General features: G+C 35.3%; 2 protein-coding genes across 2 annotated transcripts; both read left to right on the top strand.

Moving 5' to 3' along the window:
- The first annotated feature begins 1457 nt into the window (after nucleotides 1-1457).
- Nucleotides 1458-2402, top strand: LOC131908337 (olfactory receptor 4A15-like). Its single transcript, XM_059259391.1, has one exon. The coding sequence runs from the start codon at nucleotides 1458-1460 to the stop codon at nucleotides 2400-2402; it is 945 nt and encodes a 314-aa protein (XP_059115374.1).
- A 16925-nt stretch (nucleotides 2403-19327) lies between these two features.
- LOC131908336 (olfactory receptor 4C15-like) lies at nucleotides 19328-20272 on the top strand. The gene has a single exon (XM_059259390.1). The coding sequence runs from the start codon at nucleotides 19328-19330 to the stop codon at nucleotides 20270-20272; it is 945 nt and encodes a 314-aa protein (XP_059115373.1).
- The last annotated feature ends 3121 nt before the right edge of the window (nucleotides 20273-23393 follow it).

The following is a 23393-nucleotide window of genomic DNA, read 5'->3' as shown; positions in this document are numbered from 1 at the left end:
AAGTACCTTTTCCTTGTAGATGCATTCTCTTTGGGAATTAATGTTGCCTCAGAATACAAAATAAAAGCCATTAACTACTAGATATGAACCACATTGATACAGATATGTAAATCTCACAGTAATGCAAACAAAGTACAATTTTAAGATTATTCAGTCTATGCATATCGGAATAAATGTATTATAACAGTCTTATTTTGAGTAGAGTGAAGCTTTAAACTTGCTTGTTATATTCTGAACAAGAATTCTTACATGAGATGATTCATCAAGTTTTTCAACTGTTTATTTTTGAAGTCAATGTAAGTAAATCCACATTTTAAACTAAAATGCCTTTAAAAATGGAAATAATAGTTTTAAGTGCAAGCTAAAGGAGCCAAATATCTGTGTAAGATTTAAAGTTTCAGTGACTGTGTGTGCTCTCACCCTGTCCTTGCCATTGGACCTGGATTGATATGGTTGCAATACCATCTTATATTCACCAAACTAAGTTATTAACCTCAACCTACTTTGAATGAGTTGTGTACCATCCTTAAATATACCTTTAAGTTATATTAGAAGACTTTGATTCCAGGGCCAAGAATCAGTTACCATATGCATGCCTTTTCATTTTATAGAGTTAGTGCTAGAAAAAATACAATTAAAATAATATCTCCAAGTGTATTATGTTTAGAAATATGTTCTAAGATAGAGAAAACCTATGGTAAAACATAACAAATACTATCACACATCATTTTTACAGGAATATTTTATAATATAAAGTAAATTTTTAATTTAATTTGGATAATATAACACTATAATAAACTGTTACCGTGCATATGGTATTTTTAAATGTTCAGGTGTTCAGTAGAGGTTTCATTATTTTTGATTTTGGTAAAATATACAACACACTGTAAAGCAACCATCACTGTTACACTTTGTATGTGCATATTTTTAAGAACATTGCCTTTATGTATTTTCATGAATAGAATAAATTTAATATATTTTTTGCTCACTTACATATCTAAGAAAGTTTGAGATTCAACTAAATTAATATGAGAATTTAAAGAGCACTCAAACTGTGACTGATACAATTGCTGTGATTTATAGGTGTGAAATTAGAAAGGCTGTATCTAAACATTGCACAAAATTTTATGATTCGTATTATAGGTATTATTTTACATAAATATGTGACTACAGTATCTAGCTATTATTATATGTTCACTGGACCATTTCAGACATAAATCACCCAAGTATCTGGCAGACAGAACCCTGAAATTCACTATTATGGTTATAGAAGGAGCTTTTAATAAAGAGTGGGGCAATGGAGAGAGGGATTCAAACTACCTGTGTAACCAAGCATGGGAGAACTGTTGAGAAAATCATCACATTGTGATGTGGAATTAGGATCCTTTCAAATTAATCATTTGCTCGTCCGTGCAGGCTCTGACACCTGAGTGAGTTCAAACCCTTCAGAAGAACGTATGGAAAAGAGGAACAATGTAACCGAATTCATCCTCCTGGGCCTCACCCAGAACCCTGAGGGCCAAAAGGTTCTGTTTGTCACATTCTTGCTCATCTACATTGTGACAGTAATGGGCAATCTGCTCATCATGGTGACCATCATGGCCAGCCAGTCCCTGGGTTCTCCTATGTACTTTTTTCTGGCTTATTTGTCTTTTATAGATACTGTCTATTCTACTGCCATTGCTCCCAAAATGATCGTTGACTTGCTCTATAAAACAAAGACCATTTCCTTCCAGGCTTGTATGATTCAAGTTTTTATTGATCATTTATTTGCTGGAGCTGAGGTCATTCTTCTGGTGGTGATGGCCTATGACCGCTATGTGGCCATCTGTAAACCTCTTCATTATTTGACCATCATGAACAGGCGGGTGTGTGTTCTCATGCTGTTGGGGGCCTGGATTGGGGGCTTTGTTCACTCCTTAATTCAGTTCATCTTCATTTATCAGCTCCCTTTCTGTGGCCCGAATATCATTGACAGCTTTGTGTGTGATATGTACCCCTTGCTAAAACTGGCTTGTACCAATACTTATCTCATTGGACTCTGTATGATAGCTAATGGAGGGGCAATTTGTACTGTCACCTTCCTAATTCTTCTAGTTTCCTATGGAATCATTTTGCACTCCCTTAAGGCACACAGTCTGGAAGGGAAGCGCAAAGCTTTATATACATGTGCATCCCACATCACTGTGGTTGTTTTATTCTTTGTTCCCTGCATCTTCCTGTATGCAAGGCCTACTTCTACATTTCCCATAGATAAGTCTGTGACTGTGGTTTTAACTTTCATAACTCCAATGTTGAATCCCTTAATATACACCCTGAGGAACGCAGAAATGAAAAATGCCATGAAGAAACTTTGGAGCAAAAAGTCCAGCTCAGTTGTGAGTGGGATATTTCATTCTTGAAAAATGAAACCAAGGATAGATATATATATATATATATATATATATATATATATATATATATATATATATAATTACAAAGACAACAGTTTTATTGCAAACATTGTATTGTTCTCTTTTGGTAATTGAGTTTCTTATCCAAAAGTAGCAATTTAAATGAATATATAAGTAGTTATGCTCACGCTTTAGAGAACAGATTTGTATAAGCTTCATACTTTAGGTGCATCATCACCCTATCTTACAATTCATTTCAATCCCACTTCACTATTATTTCCTCTATTTTGAGTTTCACTTTTATTTTAATAAACATGCATACATGTATTATTTCTTAATTATTCCTTTTCTGAATTTATAAATGATTTACTCAATGTAGTTTTCAGTATTAATACTTCCAGTTGTTCATCTACATTGTACCAGTCATGGGCAACTTGCTCAGGAATTCAACACATATTGACTAAAAGCCATGCATGAAATGTTGCTTTTTCAATGGTGGCAAAAATAAAAAAGTAGTTTAGATAGTTGATTCCTGAAATAGGGGTCCAACATGGAGAGTTATGGATTTCATAATTATTAGAATTAGAGTCTGGCTCTGGGTAATATTGTGAAAATGACAGAGATCAGGGTTTTCCATTAAAGCTGTCACAGAAATAGGGAAGCTGAATTTCTGAAGAAAATCCTCTGCTCTATTTTTCAGGGTTATTATACCCTGACCCCAGTTGTATATAGAAACAATATAAATCTTTGAAAATTTTGCTTTCCAAATATAATTATTTAATCCCCACACTGTTATCTTTCAGTCATTATATGAGATGGAATTATACCTTGATTTCTTAATATAATAGTAGGTTTCCCAAATCCATCTACCCTGCAACACCATCCTTTCACAGCATCTACATAACTTTCATTCTATTCAGAGTCTGAATTACTGTACAGTGTCAGATACTCCTGGGGTGTCTTAAATCAGCTCAGCATTTAATGGTCTAAAGTACCAGATTTACTTTCTTATTTTTTATCAGATGTTTTTTGTGGGTCAGACATTTGTGAGCAGCTCAACTGGGTACTTCTGTCAAAGACTATCATCTCATGAGGGTGAGTCATAAATTAACTGGCTTTCAGATCATTTATAAGATTCTTCACTCAACATGTACAGTATGTCTTGAACAGTGGGGATAATATAGCTGGTTCTACTTGAACATCAACTCCCCGCATTTTTATTTGGTCTTTCCAAATGTTCTATCAAGCATACTAGCTTCAGAATGATGGACATTGTAAATGGTGTCTCAGAGCTTGAAAAGACTTGGAATATAACCAAACTCACCCAACCTTAGATGTCAGATAGAATTATTTCTGCCATATCCCATTAGTTAGGACAGTCATGTAGTACATTCAATGTTCAAGTAAATAGACTCTGGCTTTTGATGAGAGAATGATACTATTCTGTAGAAGCAACCAAAATAGAATGTACTTTTCAGGGAATTTAATCTGCTATAGTCTTTTTCCATCTGCTGAAACACCTATTTTCTCATATGCACCATAAACTCATCTCTACTCTCTAGAGATTTCTTTGTAAATTTAAACCAAATCACATCAGGCTCAGATGTAACACCCAGCAGTTTATCTAATTTGAGAAGTCCTGTGATTGAGGCTTCTAATGTTTCTTAGATGCTGTTCCTTGAGTATTATACCTCTGAATTGGAATGCTTGTGAACTGAGGGGAAAGTAAAGGACACACATAGAAAACACTGTTCCACAGCAAGGTTGACTCCTACTTAGGTATATGTGATGGTTAATCTTAGTTTTTGACTGTATTTTGAGATGTCTAGGAGATTAGTGAGTCACACTTCTGAGTTTGTCTAAGACAGTACTACCAGAGTTGATTGGCATGTAGGACAGCACCTTAGATGAGAATTCCACCATAGGTCTGGGAAGCACCATCTAGTAAGTTGGAAATCAGATGGAACAAAAGCAGATTTAACATGAGCTTGTTATTATGAATGTAATACTGCTCTCAGGAAATCTTTGCTTCCTGTAGTGATGATATTCTGCATTACCACAAGTCCATAATAATGGAGCTATATACTAATGGACCGTACCCATGAAACATTGAATCCAAATGGACCCATTGTCCCCTCAAATAATTTCTCTTAGGTATTTTGTGACAACAATGAAGAGTTGACTAGCATAGTTTATGTAGTTTCATCCTAACTGTTGCTCTGAAGTGACACTCCCATGACCTTTGTTCCCATATTCAGCTTTCCCTCTGTCTTTGAGATATCTAGCATTTTCCATAAATGATGACATGTGTGTATAGGTTTAGGTTAGTAGTTTTCTTAGTCTGTCTCCTATATTTAGTTTGAAGCTCAAAATTCTGCTTGCAATTTATTTTCAACTATTCAATTTTTAAATGTGTTATAAATCCTATAGTTTTTGTGAGACTCCTATAAATTCTATGAGGCTTATCCTATTAGACTAAAATAACTTCCACAATCATCACTGAAACACGCTTTTCTTTTCCCTAGGATTCCTATACAGAAGTCTTATTTGGAGTAAGAATCTCACAACACAACTATAAGAGCCTTGAAAACCTGTGTCTGTGAAATACATTTAGAAATATTGGGCTGAATATTTATTTATGTAATTTTTACAAAAGTTTTTTAAAATTATATTTTTATTTATTCACTGTAAATCTCATTCATGAATCTCATTTATTGCCTCTATCTCCCTCCAATGGTCCCTGGGACCTACCATATTGTTTCACTTCTGACTTCCTATCTACTTTTATTATTATTATTATTATTATTATTATTACTATTATTATTGACCATCTTCGTCTAATTAGTGCTGACCATATATAAATGAGTGTGTGATCACCCATTGGGTTTTGGGCAATATACCAGCAGCCATATTCTCAAATAAAAGTGACTCCCTTTATCATCCATCAGTTGCCAGTGGCTCTTCACCTAGAGGTGAGGGCTTAAGAGCTCTTCCCTAAAACTTGATGAAACTTTTATCTGACTTGACCTTGTGTAGGTATCCACAGATGCTGTGAGTTGATGGTGTTTATCAGCAGTATTATGTCCAGAAGACAGCATTTCATAGCTCTTCTCCCTGTCCTCTGGCTCCTATATTCTTCGTGCCCCTTTGTTATTGTGTATACTTAGCCTTGACTAGGAGAAGGCTTGTATAGATGACTTATCTATTATTGAGCACTCAAAGTCACTTACTCTCAGCAATATTTTTACCAGCTAGTATTCTTGTTGGGCTCCCTTTTCTTCCAGTTAAAGAATTAATTTGCAAGGAAAAAAAAATCTCCATCTCTACAGGCTGTGACAGAGAATTCTCAGATACAGTAAGCAGGATCAGACATCTTTCATCATTGAAGAAAGGCTTTTATTGAGAATGAGGAAACACATACCACAGAAAAAGATCCCTACCCCAAAAAGCAGCGGAGAAACTCAGAAGGCTGAAGCCCAGCATTTCCTTGAGTGCTGGGAGGTTTTAGGTTTCTAAAGGGGACTTCCTTCCCTAATTCAGTGTGGGTCAATTTGAAGAAAGACAATGGCTGATTGGCCCACAAGATGTAAACATGTCCTTATCTGGCCTTGAAGATGCTGAGCCTGTCCATCAGCAGGGGGCACCCTGAAAGAAGAAAAAGGTACACAAGACCTTTGTTTTGGCTGCCAGGATTTTGTCTCAGGTCAGAAGGGTGAGAAATTAGCCAGTCATATTGGAAGTTCCCCATCTTTATCACTCAGGCCTGCTCCCTCTTCCTATCTGTCTACTTATAGGGGAGTCTGTCTCACTCCTAGTCTTTCAATATGACCAGTTACAAGGCTCTGCATTCACCACATTACAGTACTAGACATGAAAACCCTCCTATGTAGCAGGCATCAAATCCAATTAAAAATTGGTTTGTTTTACACAGCTGTGGACACTACAAGATAAAATACCAACCTGCTGGGCAAGATGTGGCCACTGGTGCAACAGTGGCATGACAGTTATGGGGCAATCTAAAGTCTTCTCCTTAGGTCTGAAGCCAAATTCCACAATAGGGGGTTTTATGGCTGTTACTGTGAACCTGGTCAAAGGTCCATGACTGGAGTGGCAGTAGGTCTTAGGTGTGACCTGTTGCTTGTGTTTTGCTCAGTGGATATATTGTCAAACAATTTTTAAGTATTTATGTTATAACTTTGGAGTAGTTTTGCCTTTGGCCTTTATCAGCTTCTTTTTATTAGTGACCAGAATATAATGCAAGGAAATAATTATGGTTGGACAAGAGGCTGAAATAAGTTATTGTTGAGTGTTTTGCCCTCAAAACTGCTTCCATGTTACCTGCTTCAAGCCTTAGGGAATGTGGAAAAAGAAGGGGAGAAAAAATATAAGAACTAGAAAATAGGGATGAAGGCTGTGAAACACTTTCTTCTAGGAATGACATGTTTGTTGCATTCATGAACTGTGGATACCTGCACAAGACTGGATCTATCAACATTCAATTGTGGATGAAAGAGGTACTATTCACGCTACTCACTCCTTCCTGGAAGGCTCTTGCCAGTTGCTGGCTGCTGGGAGAAGAGAAATCATGGTCTTCAGTGGTGTAGCCACTGGTAAAATAACCACCGATGCTCCAGGGGATAGTTTCATGCCTACACCCTTCTGGGTGACTTGATTAAAAGCAAAGGTCAAAAAACAAAAGTCCAAACCAATACAAAAGAAATGATTGTAGTAGGAGGGTGACTTTTTTAATTGCTGGTTGGTGGGCTTGGTGAATGTGACCAGAATATAATATGTTTCTGTTTGAAATTGTCAAATAATTTAATAAAAAAGAAAAAAAACCAGAAATATTGAAGTAATGATTCCCACTACATATTTACACTGAATTTACTTGCTTATTTTTGGAATATGAGTAGACAGGAAGAACAGACTTAATCCAGGGCTTCAAAGATATTTTTTTTTTTTTATCTTTACTCTTTGGGTTGTGTTTTTTGGAGAGAATCCTAAAGAGTTGAAGGATACTTCATTATGTTTACTCAACATCTTTATTTCCCAAAGGGCAGATCTCACCTATAAAACAGTGAAGCTAATTGAAGAAACAATAGAGTTCAATTAGGCGAAAAAAAAAAAAAAAAAAAAAAACAAAAAAAAAAAAAACCCTTGTATAGTTTGTCTGAATTACCAGTGAACCTATAATCTATTTCATATAGGAAAAAGTAGAAACACCAAGCTCAGAAAATCCCAATACTTGTTTTTAAGCTGCCCCCAATTTTTTTACTTTATTTACAATAGTGCTATAACTTACTTGAAAATGGTTTTTATTGGTATATAATAATTATGCACGGTTGTCTGATAAAATTGGACATTTTGAAATTTATGTGATCAAATTACATAAATGGCATATCCATCATCACAAATACTTATCATTTCCTCTGAGATCATTAAAATTCTTTTGAATATTTTAAAATATACAGACATTTCTGTGAATTATGGGCATCCTACTGTTGTACAGAACACTAGAAATTATTCCTCCTGTCTTACCCAATGTCTTTATCTCCAATCACCAAGTTTTCTCTGTCCTGCCTCTTCTCTATAGAGGACTGAAGACAAAAGATTGGTTTGTCTGCCAAATTGTTCTGTGTTATTGCTTTAATTAGCTCCATTGTTTCCATGTGACAACTGTCTCTTGGGAAATGAAGACATTAGAGATCATAATGAAATGCACCTTAATTTCATGCTTACTATTACTATTGTTATTGTTATTATTTTATGCATATGAGTGTTTTGACAGAATGCACGTCTGTGCACCACATGGGTGCCTGGTGCCTGGGAAGTGCAGAAGAAGGTACTGTATTTCCTGGAACTGGAGTTACAGATGATTGTGAGTCACCATGTAGGAGCTGGGAAACAAACCTATATCCTCTAAGAAAACAGCCAGTGGTCTTAAGTCCTGAGCCATCACTCCAGACAGTGAAACATGTTCTTAACTCTTTTGTATAGGATATTTTGAACATAGGTTATCTCACTGAACAATTTTTTTCCCCAGTCTTATCGATTTTGTAACAAATCACAAGATTTAAGTGTTTTTGCTGCTGAATAGTATTCCATTGTGTGCTTAGGTCATGCTTTTCTTTACCCATTCATCCACATTGAAACTAGAGTGATTCCATTTCCTGGTTACTGGGAGTAGATCTGCAATGGACAGGGAGTTCAAGTGCATCTTCAGCCTATTAATGCCATTTCCTCTGTATATTTATAGAACCAGGGGCTTTTCTGGCCACAGGTGAGATTTATCTGTTTCTTTTGAGAACTGTGTTGTTTTCTGCTGTAGGATAATGCTTTTGTACACTGGTTTAATAACATGCTAATTGGCCCATAGCCAGGTAGGAAGTATAGGTGGGATAAGCAGATAAGGAGAATTCTGGGAAGAGGAAGGCTGAGAGAGGAGACACCAGCCCATTGTCCAGGGAGCAACATGTAATGGCACACAGGAAAAGCCACAGACCATGTGGTCACATATAGATTAACAGAAATGGGCTGAGTTTAAGTGTAGGAGCTAGTTAATAGTTAGCCTGAGCTAATGGCCAAGCAGTTTTAATTGATAAAAGTCTCTGTGTGCTTACTTGGGTTGGAGCAGCTGTGGACCTGGCGGGACACAAAAAATTTCAGCTACAGTTCTCCGTATTGGCCATAGTAACTAACAGTCTCGTCAATAACATGTGATGTCTTTTTTTCTATATCATTGCCAACATTTGTCATTTAGTATTTTTGATAATAGTCACTTTAACCAGAATGAATTTATACCTCATTGAAGTTTTCATTTCTGTAATAACCAGTGACATTGAACGTTTTCTCATATATCTTTTGACTCATTTTATGTCTTCCTTTGAACAATGTCTATTCAGATCATTTGTCCCTTTTAAAAGCAGATGTATTTTGTGTTGGTTTTTAAAAATTTTAAAGTTTTAAGATCTTATAATTAAAGTGTTATCTATTTTACAACATACATAATGAGAAATGGGGTGTGGTTTTACTTTTTGTATGTAGATGTTTTATTTCTATTGCTATGTGACAGACCATGACCAAAAACAATCTGGGGAAGGTAGAGCTTATTGCATCTCATAATTTTCAGGTCACATTCCATCATGAAGGGACTTCAGGGCAGGAACTCAAGTAAGAACTTGAAGCAGGAACTCAAGCAGACACTGTGGAGGAATGGAGCTCTGCTTACTGGCTTGTTCTTCATATTTTTTTGTTTTGTTTTGTTTGTTTGTTTTTTTGGGACAGCGTTTCTCTGTGTAGCTTTGAGCCTTTCCTGGAACTCACTCTGTAGACCAGGCTGGCCTTGAACTCACAGAGATCTGCCTGCCTCTGCCTCCCAAGTGCTGGGATTAAAGGCATGTATCACCACCGCCTGGCTCTTCATGGTTTTTGCACCAAGCTATTTTATATATCCCAGGACCACATGCTCTGGGCTGGTACTGCCAACAATGAGTTGGGCCCTCCAGCATCATCAAACAAAATATGCCCAACAAAATACACCAACAAGTATAATATTTGACATATAATTTTTTTCCTTTTTAGATCATTGTTTCTTTTTAAGCAATATGAAATCTATGAATTAGATAATGTTCAAATGATCTAATTTATTCAATTGACAATTGGTAATATTTTATATTTTAGTATTTTTTAATTCAGAGATTAAACTCTGTCCTCCATGTGCTTGAATTTTAAGAAAGCTGATGGCAATGTAATGTGAAACCTAGGTGCTGGAGACCACATAACTTGGTGATCTAGGCAAATTTAGGTTTCAATTCTACTATCATATTAACGTTTCATTTTTGGAATGTTTCTGCCTTTGGTCTTTATGTGCAATGAAAGCAATAAATTAGATAATATGAAACATTAGTTAATCATCAATAGATGCTATTTTATATTTTATTATTTGATAATTTGCTTATAGATAAAATTGACTGTCATGTGCTTGAATTCTTGGATAACTGATTGTAATATAATATTAAATCTCAGACATGAGTTGAGTGTCGTGGCCTGACCTTATATTCTAGTTATTTGGATGAAGCCAGACAGTCATCAGTTTGATGTGAGCCTGAGCATCACGCTGAGACTCCATCTCAACAAACAAACAAACAAACAAACACAAAGCAAAAGAGGTGAAACATGGCTCAAAAACTTCCAGACAGATCACATAGTAAAAATGAAGGAGAAGAAACTGGATTGCAATACTGTAGCTTACTTTACACCATCTTGAGTAAGTGAAATAAACCTTAATAAAGCCATAGATAATGCATTTATACAGTGGGTTTATTTTATAGTTATATGAAAATGGCTTAAAAATAAAGCGTGATGAATCAATGTATATTTTTCTTTAATAGTATGTTTAGGCAACATGGAAGAAGACTGATAGTATGTTATTAACTGATTTCACAAAATAAATAATTTGATGGTTTTACTCTGGCTATTAGAAGTCAGACATTCTCAGAGAAATATAACCTTCTAATGAAAGTGACATATTTCAAAATCCCAAACATGTCTGAAATCCTTTCCTTTTTTGTTTTCTCCAACTCCATGAATCAGATTCAGAAACACTATTCTTAAGGGCTTATTTGGAAGGTGGTATAAGAAAGGTTAATAATAACTATTGATATAGATGAGTTGATATTTAGGAGGTTCTGTTGTGCAAAGTAAAGATTAAGATGTGGACTAGCGAGACTTGAACTTATATCTTTAGATCTGCTCTTCATTAAATGTTTGTGCTAGAGGGCAAGGCTGAATCCCTCCATGCCTGATTCTTTTCTTATTGGTTAAATAGGAACTGTAATTTATACTAATGCTGTAATTTATACTAATGGCTAACTTTCAAGCTGGAGTTTACAACTTAAAAAATTGTTGAAAGTTTATGAGGCAAGTGGGATGAAGTTTCTTAGCTCTTGAGTGTTTCATATGTGTGTTTCTGTGACCAAAAAAAGAACATAAGAGATGAGAAACGATAGTGGGACATTCAGAAAGGCATTGAAATTTCTTCAAAAATGTCTTTCTTAACTGAGATTAATATATTATTAAAGAAAATATTAAATAGAGATGATAACTATGCTTCCATGTATTCATTTTCCACATTTTGTCTACATAATTACAATTTTCACCCTACATATATAACTTCAATAATATAGCAGTGAGCTTATATCTATCAACTAAAAGATTTTGTGTTTTTAATTCCTAAAGGCAGAAAGGAGTGACTTTTTTAAAAGCAAGTTTATAAACTGGCCTTTGTACTGTTGGCTGTTTAGTAATGGTGTCAATCCATTCCTGACATACATGTTATTCATTTTCCATGAGGAGAGCTCTTTATAGAAAAGTGTTCAAGTGGTTCTACATGTGTTGCTGTATGAAAGGTGAGTAAAAAAGATTGTGATTGGTCAAAGCTACATCTTTCAGAATTGTGTCTGAGAGGAGCCAAATCCAAGGACTTCTTTCTTGAGAAAAACCAAAATAAACTGGCTTGATAACATTCAGGAGCTGATTGGTGCCTCATGTTTCCAATTTCTAATTCTTTTGTCACAAGAAGTAAGCCATTTGTATTTCAACACAATCAGAATTTCACGTAAATCCTTCAGGACTTGGCAGTTGCAATTTCCTAGTCATACTCCCTATCATATGTCTAGTACAAAACCCATTTGGAGGAATTAGACAAGGAACTAACAAGTAGAAAAATATGATTTAAAAGAGAATAGCAGAGTAGCTAGTCTTATAAATAAACATTACTTGTGCCAGAAAATTATATTTGATCTTTGTGTTAGAAAAGTGTAGGTTGAAGTTTTGCTCCCACCTCCTGTTCCCAAATACCCGGCAACCACTTTATAAATAATTGATTCCAAGGATTAATATTACTTATAAATGCTCAGCTTGTAGCTCAGGCTTATTACTAACTAGCTCTTACACTGTTTAGCTCCATGTAAAAGACTGAAAGTAGATTCCTATCTGTCAGCCCACAGAAAATCAGGACCTGATGGATCAAGAACCTCAACATAAGACTAGATGCCCTGGATCAATATATTCATTTCTTTCTTTTTCTTTCTTTCTTTCTTTCTTTCTTTCTTTCTTTCTTTCTTTCTTTCTTTCTTTCTTTCTTTCTTTCTTTCTTTTGTGACCGTGTAGTTTTGGTGCTTGTCCTGGATCTTGCTCTGTAGACCAGGCTGGCATTGAACTCACAGAGATCCGCTTGGCTCTGTCTCCTGAGTACTAGGATTAAAGGCGTGCACCACTGCCACATGGCTTCATTTCTTAAAATATCATATTTGTTCTCATATGTGCTGGGAAGTGGCAATTTGGGTAATTTTCTAGAGATTGTATGAAACAATCAAATAATTTGTATCTATAGTTTCTTTTTTTATTTTTAACAACTTTATACAAACCTTCAATATTAATAAATGCTCCTTTGTGGACTAGGGGGCATGAACCTATCCATAAGAACATTTAGGCAGTCAATCAATGATTATATTAGGTCACAAACTTGTCAAATATCATCCTAATACATCAAATAACTTCCCTTTGAATTTTCAAATACTGTGTCTTCTTTTTATAAAATTTATTCTTGTGAATATCCTCAATATATACAATGTAGGATGATCATATTTGCCTCTAATTTCTCTACATCATCCTCAATCTGTCCCCTTCTGAATATCATCTGTGGCTTGATCTGTCTTTAATTTTTCCTATAATTCTGGTTACTCTTTCAGTGTGAAGTAACTATAAATGTTGTCTCTTTCCTGTTTCTTCCTTTTCTTTTCTTACTTTTTTACTCTACAAGCTATTTTCTTTCTCAAATTCTTGTTACTTTTGGGAACTTAACTAAAAACAGTAGTGATTCTTGTAAACACTCTCCATCTATCTCTCCATCTATCTAAGTTCAGAATTTGTGAACAATAGATGATCTATTCTGAATGGATTTTAATATTTCATTTTATTGCCCATGACCATCTAAAACACACCTGTTCATTCTCCAGTCTGACTTTTTTTCATCCCAGGACTGAAAGTCAAATTTAAGACATTTTTATAGATAATACTCAGTAAAATACAAATTCATGTTAATTCTTTAGGTAATTTTAAAGCTTCACTTAAACTTGTTTCAGGTATTTTAAATACTCTGATGAGACTAAAATATTCACATCTAATCAAACTAAGTTTAGTCATATGATCTCAGTTTTGTTAACCATTTTCTTTCTTTGTCTTGGCACATATTGATTGAATTTTCTCTAGAGAATAAAACTTTGTTTTTTTTTTTAATTTAGAAAACCTATTTGAATGTAACCAAATACATGTGATAATATGTAGGAAGATGCCTACATTTATTTGAATTAAATTAAAAATTTTTATAATTTTGGTATATGTTTCTTTCAGTAAATAATTCCAATATACCATACCAATATATGACAGCATAAATGTACCGTGGCATATTCACTACCAATGAAAAAAAATCTGAGAATAAGGGCATTGGCCCATGATTCTGGAGATTTGGTCTTTATTTTGTCTTGGCAGATGATGTTCTGATAACCTGATTCAGTTTTCCATATTATAATATGATACTACTGTTGCCTTTTTTTCTGTAGATTTAATATAAATTGCTAAATGAATTTTATAACTCTGGATATCAAGAATTTGTCAATTTTCATCATCATCATGATAATATAATTCAGTGATTAATATGAGAAATGACTGCTTTGAAGTGCTGTATTTATATCTGGCATGATGTGCTGCAATAGTAACAGAGGTCATTTCGATGCTCATGTCCTAACATATTTCAATATAACAATGAAATGTGACTTGGTAGATAAAAAATTATAATAAATCACAGAGTTACTCACCTAGATGGTTAATTTAAATATTTAATTTCCAGACTCCTCATAAATATTCTGACTTCATTTGTCATTAATATTGAAGTTGATTAGTAGTTGACTGTTTTGAGTTCTTTTTGCATATGGAATCATCTTCAGCTGGACTTAAGGAAAAGTTAATAAATGAGAATGCTGCAGATGTTCTCTAATATTCAGAGAAGTATTTGTTTTTTGCATAGTTTACTAAAGACAATAGAATTAAACAGTTTAATCCTATAGGTTATTTTAGTTATGATGCCCAGATGCTTTTCTATGTGAGGGCTGAAAGCTAAGTGGAGTAAAATATTTAATAATGAACAAATCAAATGTCTTTCCTTGTAGGGTCTTTTCTGAAAGATTCCAGTGAGCTAAGCAGAAGTTTTCTCTTATGCTTCAGGCTCAGTGCTGTGTTGCTCTAACATGACACTGAAAAGGAATATCCACTCTGTGTGAAAAGAGAAAAATTAACTGCCAAAATTTTACATTTAGTGTCAAACCCAATGAATCTTCAAAATCAGTTTCTGGGATTAAAACAACATTTGACCAGTCAGCAAATATTTCCACGTGTAAATATATATTTTATTTTTTGATAAACATTCAGCTGTTCCAGAAATTTGTGTTTCTTTTGGATGGATATAATCTTGTCTCAGACTGAAATGTAGAAGTTCAAAGAAAAGAAAAAAATTCTCTAATTCTTTGAGCACATACAAACTTATAAACAGGCAAGGAAGTAACACCCCCCACCCCCGACACACACACACACACACACACACACACACACACACACACACACAATTACGTCTTAGAAAATCATGATGATTAAAAGTTTCCAAGCTCTGGGGTGGGTGGGGCTTCATGCCCTCAAATCCCATGGAAAATTCTTTAAATTCCAGTTGCAAATCAAGAAGGAAACGTTTGTTTCTTTGGTTTCTCCTTGATAACCTGCTGTAGACAACACATAAGGGGCAGTGATTTGCCGAAGATGCCCCTGCTTCAAGATGAGAGAAAAAATTAGAAGGAGCCTCAGAGTTTGAGCAGACACTGAGCAAACCTACTCCATATAAAACAGGAGAGGGTCATGACTAGAACTGTTAAAGAAGTGGTTGACATAAGTGAGATTTATAGTTCTTTTAATTCATTTTCAGAAGGGATTCATAAATAGGCTACAGTGTTTAGACTGTGGCTGCTATGATCTGTGATAAGAGAAGCAGGTAAAACGATGTATATGAAATCTGCTGGTCCAATAAAACAGGAGGTATTTAAAAATAAGCAAAATTTTGAAATAGACTGCAAAGCAGCCTATTTATAGGTTTAATAAAATTAGTACTATATTTAAATGCTGTCTATAAATTAAGTTCAAACAAATTAAGAACACAACAAGCACGTGTTTTACTTTATCTCTGCAACAGAGTTATTTTTAAACATATCTCCATCCTTTAACACTTCCTCCTTTTTAAGATTGAACAGGGAATTTACAGGGAATGTCTCCAGAATCCTGATGTAGAGACATAGAATGCTGTCCTCTTTCTACTTACTGCTGTACTACATGGAATTTACTATGTCCACAGTCACACACTAGCCAACTTCATAAGAGCGGACACTAAGGTAAGAAGAATGACACAAGTCACAGAGTGGAGTATTCTAGTTAAATGTGCCCACACACTCTCCCTAAATGTGTTTGATGTTTGTGATCAAAATATGTTTGTGATGCTAGGTTCTTGCCTTAGAATGTTCAGGAAAACTGAACGTCTGGACTCTTGCACTATTTTGGTGCTGGCCATTGCTCAGCGTCTCCTTTAAATCAGATGAATCAGAAGACACCAAGAGAGGCTTCAGGTACCCTCTGCAATGAACTCAGTGGAAACACAGAAATGGTATTATACCCCATCTCATTCCAGAAATAGTAAGGTTATGATAACTGAAGCATTTGGGGCAGTCACCAGAGTATCAGTGAAAGCCAAGAGAAGGCACTGAAATCTGAAGGGATGTAGTTCTCAGATTGTCATGTAAAGGAACGTTCTTACCTACATGGGTGAGGAATAAATGTTTGATTCATATAAACATGTATCTATGCTTGTTGTAGGCAGCTCTCTTTTATCAGGAGCTGTAATGCACCATCTTCCATTATATTGTTTCCTTATCTCATTTCACCTTTATAGTAAGGTTTTAGGCTGAGGTTATTAATATAAATGTTCCAAACATGTTTATACTTTTAGAATTATTATTCATATGCTTTCAAAATAATTAAATGAATGAACCACTTGTGTTGCAGTTTACAAGTTACAGTTAAGATAGCATAATTTTTAAAAAACATTCTATTTTCATGCTAATTAAATTTTTGCTTTGTATGTAATGCTGCTTAAAAATCATGCTGACATCAATATTTTCTATCATCATTGATACATGTTTTGCAAAATGTGGATACAGTAACTGTCTGGTGGACTTTTACAGGTCTCTGAGCTTGATCTGTGTTGCTTTCTCCATTTTTTGTCCAAGTATACAGAAATACCTTAGTTTATTCAGTGACAATGGCTACTACATAGGAAAGCTGGCATTGCTCAGCATATGATAGTAGAAATGAAAGATTTTTTAAATTAACTTTTATTTTGAATAATTTAATTGGGTAAACTTTCTAAGAGCATACGTGATAAGAATTACTCAATTAATATAAATGTTGTCTTCCTTTCATTGTCCCAGTCAATTTGATCTTTTGATACAATGAAGCTATCTAGAGCGGGAGGCCTGAGGGCAGTCATACATTTATCTGTGGGTGAAGGACAGATGTTTGGGTTTTTGTTAGTGATTATGCTGGTTTAGTAAAGTAGTCTTCACTCCTTTCACTTCAGGGAAACTTATCTTTTCAAATGACAAGACCACTAGAGAAAACCACAGCTAATGAAACTGCAGAGTTGTGGAGCCCAGTCCAGATGGACACATCTACAAAAGACTCACACACCTAAGGCTTAGGGAACATTTCTGAAGGATGGATGAAAAGGCTGTAAGATCAGATGTTCAGAGAGTTTGTTGTCAGATTGTATCTCCCAGTAATGTCTAATTTCCACGCATAAATTCTCCCAACATGATTCCCTAAACTAGAGGTGAACAAGGATAAATTCAATACACATGTGCCAAGGTGGGCATAGAAAAATCTACAAGTCATCAATCTCACACAAGAACTACAGACAACTGAAGAATGTTGAGAGTGGGAGAATTAGTCTTCCCTTGGGTAGAGCACAGAAATTGGTTATTCAACACAAATTGGTTATCCAATACTAACAATACTAAATGCTCAGCCCTGAACATATATACAAGTAACATTATCCGGACTGAAAAAATTAGATATATATATGTGTGTGTGTGTGTGTGTGTGTGTGTGTGTGTGTGTGTGTGTGTGTGTTGTGTTGTGTTTGTGTGTAAATTTATATAAGGAATATATATGTATATTAGCATAAAATATATACACAATAATGAATATAGAGACAAATTTGAAAGATAGTAAGGCGTGTTTATTTGGGAGAGTTTGGTAGGAGGAAAATTAAAGGAGATATGTAATTACATTAGAATATTAAAAATTAATGCATAATACATTTTAAAATATATATATTTCATAACTGTAACTGTCCAAATTATTTTTAAAGTATTTTTAAATATAAAAGAAAATCAATAGAATTTTTTTTTCTTTTTTTTTTTGTTTGTTTTTTTTGAGACAGGGTTTCTCTGTGTAGCTTTGCGCCTTTCCTGGAACTCACTTGGTAGTCCAGGCTGGCCTCGAACTCACAGAGATCCGCCTGGCTCTGCCTCCCGAGTGCTGGGATTAAAGGTGTGCACCACCACTGCCCAGCAAACCAATAGAATTTTAAACATGTTGATGATAGTACAGCTGAAATCAGGAGCAAAATGCCCTCATTCTGACAGTGGGGTATGTTCCCACACCTCAACACTGTCTTCTCCTGATATTCTGACTGCATTCATGACATCATGCTTTCCTGTTCTCTTAAGAACCAATTGAGAGACATTCTTATCAAGTTCAAACCGGAAGTGTCATGTGAGGCTTTGAGAGATTTTAGAATATTAAGCAATCTGCTCCAAGCAATAGATCAAATAGCAAATCCTGTGTTGGGCAGGTCTACAAGAGTCAGGAGCTGGTTTTGTGACTCATTTCTCCCCATTCTCTTTCCTGCTTTAGCCCTAGGCTGGGCTAGCCAGACCCTGGGTATAGTGTCCTTGATGATCCAAAGGTATTGGATGACTCCATGATCATTTCAAGTTTGCTTTATACTCCTCTTACTAGGTGATAATTTGTAAATGGTTTTAAAATTCATAGTGCATAAACCCAGGAGAAATGACTCAGAGAAGCCAGTACTGAAACTAGTGTACATTTTGCACATTTGTTAGTTTTAATCATAGCTAAATCATTTCTGTTAAGTGCAAGTAGAATTCACAACCTAGGATTATTTCTAACTTACAAAGTAAGTAATATTCTTTTGTTTACCTATTTTTAACAAATAGGTGTGAACAGGTCTTCACAAATGTGTGCTTCTTGACTGTGCATATCTGTAATGTGTATAAGGAGAACTTAATCATTATTTCATCTTTGCCCACTGGTGGAAATGAATGGAAAAATCTTTCTGTGGGTAATACATTTTAATATATCACTTAATAACTAAGTTTGATAATGGCACAGTTACCATGGGAAACATTGTTACACTTTAAAGTCTAATGTATCATCATAGTCTTAGGAGCTAAGCACACATTTTTACCTGGACATTTCTTCTTTACCCCATGTAGCTGTTTCCTGTTCTGAGTTTGGAGAGCTCTACATTTAAATATTGAATAATTTATCTCTGCCTCAACTGGCTAATTTTCAACTGTCACCCTGAAAATTATTCTGGATTTTTTTTTGTATTCTTAATGAAATAAAAGCACTGAAAGAAATTTTGGAATTGGCCTTAATAATCATTGGTGTGGACAAAACTGTAACATGGATTGAAGAAAATGTTTATCATCATTCCCAAATTACATGCTCTCTATTGAGCATTCCCCCTTTCCATGGAAACTATTCAAAACCAGAGTTTTGTAACTGAATTTGTTTTTCTGGGACTTTCACAGAATCCAAATATTCAAAAACTGATATTTATCATAAGTTTATGTGTTTATATCGCAACTGTCGGGAGCAACATGATGATTGTGGTGACAATTGTCTGCAGCCCTACACTGCTGGGCACACCCATGTATTTCTTCCTGGCTTTTCTGTCATTAGTGGATGCAAGCTTCTCCTCTGCCATGACACCCAAAATGATTGTGGATTCTCTATATGAGAGAAAAACCATCTCCTTTGAAGGGTGCATGATACAACTTTTTGCTGAACACTTGCTTGGTGGGTCCGAGATGATTGTTCTGACAGCCATGGCCTATGACCGCTATGTGGCCATTTGTAAGCCCTTACACTACTCTTCTATTATGACCAGGAGGATCTGTGGCACTCTGGTGGGGGTGGCCTGGGCAGGAGGATTCTTACATTCTACTGTACAAATTATCTTCACTTTGCAGCTTCCCTTCTGTGGACCCAATGTCATCGACCACTTCATGTGTGACTTGTTCCCTTTACTAGAGCTTGCCTGCACTGACACACACATCTTTGGCCTTTTGGTAGTTGCCAACAGTGGGTATATCTGCATCCTTGTCTTTTTCTTGTTGCTTGTCTCTTATGTTTTTATTTTTCTCTCTCTGAGATTCCACAGTCCTGAAGGGCGATGGAAAGCTCTGTCTACTTGTGGGTCCCATATTGCTGTGGTGGTTTTATTCTTTGTTCCATGTATATTTATATATGCAAGGCCTCACACTGCCTCCTCCTTTGACAAAATGGTAGCATTATTTTACACTATGCTATCCCCCTTGCTTAATCCTATGATTTATACATTTAGGAATAAGGACATGAAAAATGCCATGTGGAAATTATGGAACAGACTGATAATGGTTTCAGATGAAAAGTAAAAAATGTTACATTTTATCAAAATTGATATAAAGAGTAAAAAATATCAAAATTATTGCAGACAAAAACTAGAGTATGCTTGTTACCTTTAATGAGTTAAGGCAATTCTCCAGAATTGGCATAATTTTGGGGTTTAGAGAATGTTGTTTTTCCTTCTATATTGGGCATGTTCCCTGAGTTGTAAATAATCATATGTAAATTAAATACAATTGGATTTTATACTTAGGATCTATTAATAAAAAAGAACATAATCAAAATTATTATGTTACAATGTTGGCTATTAATTCAAGCTTAAAATTCTGAAAGAAGTTCAATATGTCATAGGCATTTGTATAAAAGTTTGTTCAATCTATATAAAGAGAAAGAAATAAATTTATGATTGTGATCTCAATAACAGCCTGAATTTAGGAAGGTCAGAAGGAATGTCTTTATAGAACTACTGTTGATCTCTGTCTCTTGTGACTCTATTATTCCACTGAAGCTTTTTGCTATTTGCTATAGAATTTGAGTCCCTTCTTTATAACTACATGCTTTCTTTTTGGGGTTACATTACATATTATGACCATTAGCCTGGAAAAGGGTTGAAAGTGCCCATAAGTGTTTGTCAATGAATGATTCATATGAAAACTAACCCATAAGAATTCTAGACACCTTTTAGACTTGAAACAATTATATTGTTGCTATATTTCAAATTCCCCTAGCACCAACCTTAGTAGAACAGTAAACAGTACAGATTGAGTATTCTGAAAATAACTAAATCATTTTGTTCTTTCCTTAGTCTTTCATATTTTCATAGCCATGGCTTATGATCAATATATGGCAATTTTTAAGCCCTCAATTACTCTTCCATCATGAACTGGGGACTGTGATGAGGGTAGTCTGGTCTTGGAACTTCTCATGTTCCATCATTCATATACTTATTACTTTATAGTTATTCTTCAATGCTTTCATCCTTTTGGGTGTGACTTGTACTAACTACTGTACAATATTTCTTCCTAAGAATAGATAAAGCAAAAACCAGAAATTATTTCATTTATTGTCTGGAGAAAGCATTCCATTTCAACAGATTAAGATGTTTATAGCCAACCATGGAGATCCTGATGTGCTTTCCTTTCATGTTTTTAAGTGTTTGTTAGCTGTGCAATGGTAATTAACAGAAAGACTCACACCTAGACAATGTGCAACACTGACAAGCTGTAAAACAAACCTTTCCCTTCAAGGCTCAGGTGTCTGTGTGGAAAAGGCGATAAATGTTAAGTACCAGAACTTGTAGATGAATTTATGAAAACAAAATTTCCCAGACACACAGGGAAGATACACACAGCCATGAAGATCCATGCTGAGGAGTAGACATCACAGAATGAGACTCCATACATATTTTCTGTGATTTTTATTTTGTTTTTGTAATTTTGTCATATTGGGATTTTTGTTTTTTTTTTCCTTTTTTCTTTTATAATTTAATTTAATTTTACATATCAGCCACGGATTCCTCTGTCCTCCTCTCTCCTGCCACCTCATTCCCCAAGTCCCTGCGCCCCCTCCCCATTCCCATCTCCTCCAGGGCAAAGACTCCCCTGGGGATTCAGATCAACCTGGTAGATTCAGTCCAGGCAGATCCAGTCCCCTCCTCCCAGGCTAAGCAAAGTATCCCTGCATAAGCCCCAGGTTCCAAATGGCCAGCTCATGCACTAAGGACAGGTCCCAGTCCCACTGCCTGGGTGCCTCCAGAACAGAGAGGGAGAACAAGCAATAAGAGACCATGATAAATGAAGACCACATGGGAATAGGAAGAAGCAAACTGCTAGAGAGGTCCACAGAAATCCACAAAGATACCTCCACAATTGACTACTGGCAATGGTCGAAAGAAAGCCCGAACTGACCTACTCTGGTGATAGAATGGCCAAACACCCTAACTGTCTTGCTAGAAATCTCACCCAATGACTGAGGGAAGGGGATGCAAAGATCCACGGCCAGGCCCCAGGTGGAGCTCCAGGAGTCCAATTGGTGAGAAAGAGGAGGGATTGTATGAGCGAGAATTGTTGAGACCAAACTTGGAAAAAGCACTGGGACAAATAGCCAAACTAGTGGAAACACATGAACTATGAACCAATAGCTGAGGAGCCCCCAACTGGATCAGGCCCTCTGGATAAGGGAGACAGTTGTTTGGCTCTCTTTTTTCTTCAGAGAGAAAGTAGAGAGGGAAAGAATAAGATGTTGGGTGAGTGGGGAGGTGGGGAGGATCTGTGAGGAGTTAGAGGAAGAGAAAGCATATGACCAAAATATTTTACATGAAAAAAATTAATGAAAAGTTAAAACTAGGAAAACTTAATCCCAAAAGAAGCTTCTATGTAATGTTTATACCAATTACTAGAAACGCATCTAGGAATTAGCAGATGCAGATAGATGAGCAGTTATAGAACTTCATCGTGGTGTTTCTGTATTACTTGGCTTGGATGGTTTTTCTCTTGTTGCTGTTGGTTGGCTGTTAATTTTTTTTTAAATTTTTCCTACTTTTATGTGTCAGTTCATCCACTTGTCAAGCTCTCTGAAAATATAGGTTTTTTTTTTTTTAGTTTTTAAGATTATATTTTGTAATTTGTTTTTAAAATTTCTCCCTTGCTTTTCCTATCTCCATACTCTCCCATGTAACCCTCTCTGTTCTCTTTCAAATTTTGTTCTGTTTATACCAGTACTGATAAATTAGAAGTCAGGGATCCAAAGAAAGTTTAAACTTGAATTTGTATAACCGAGTGAAAATAAATCTAACCAAATACCAATAAATATCATTCATATTACATGTAATACACACACACGTACACACATACATACACACACACACACACACACACACACACACACACACACACACACACACATATATATATATATATATATATATATATATATATATATAGCTGTTCATATACTTCCCATAAAATATTTTTCTTTAAAGATATTTCTTGACATAGTATTTTCCAAATAAGACATATATTTTCCTTTGAGATTGATAGAAGAATTCATCATCAGAACTTACCTCTTATGTTTAGTGAGTACACAAAAATTTGCTTAAATCTACAGAGATGCTGTATCCCATTCATTACACAACAGTGTCTGTTCCTAAAT

This window comes from Peromyscus eremicus, chromosome 4, assembly GCF_949786415.1.
Source record: "Peromyscus eremicus chromosome 4, PerEre_H2_v1, whole genome shotgun sequence".
Taxonomy (NCBI): domain Eukaryota; kingdom Metazoa; phylum Chordata; class Mammalia; order Rodentia; family Cricetidae; genus Peromyscus; species Peromyscus eremicus.
The sequence above is the reverse complement of the archived record's forward strand: the minus strand, read 5'-3'. Positions and strand labels throughout refer to the sequence as shown.

Excerpts from the sequence above, each read along its gene's own strand:
- LOC131908337 (XM_059259391.1), top strand. The coding sequence starts at position 1,458 with ATGGAAAAGAGGAACAATGTAACCGAATTCATCCTCCTGGGCCTCACC.
- LOC131908336 (XM_059259390.1), top strand. The coding sequence starts at position 19,328 with ATGGAAACTATTCAAAACCAGAGTTTTGTAACTGAATTTGTTTTTCTG.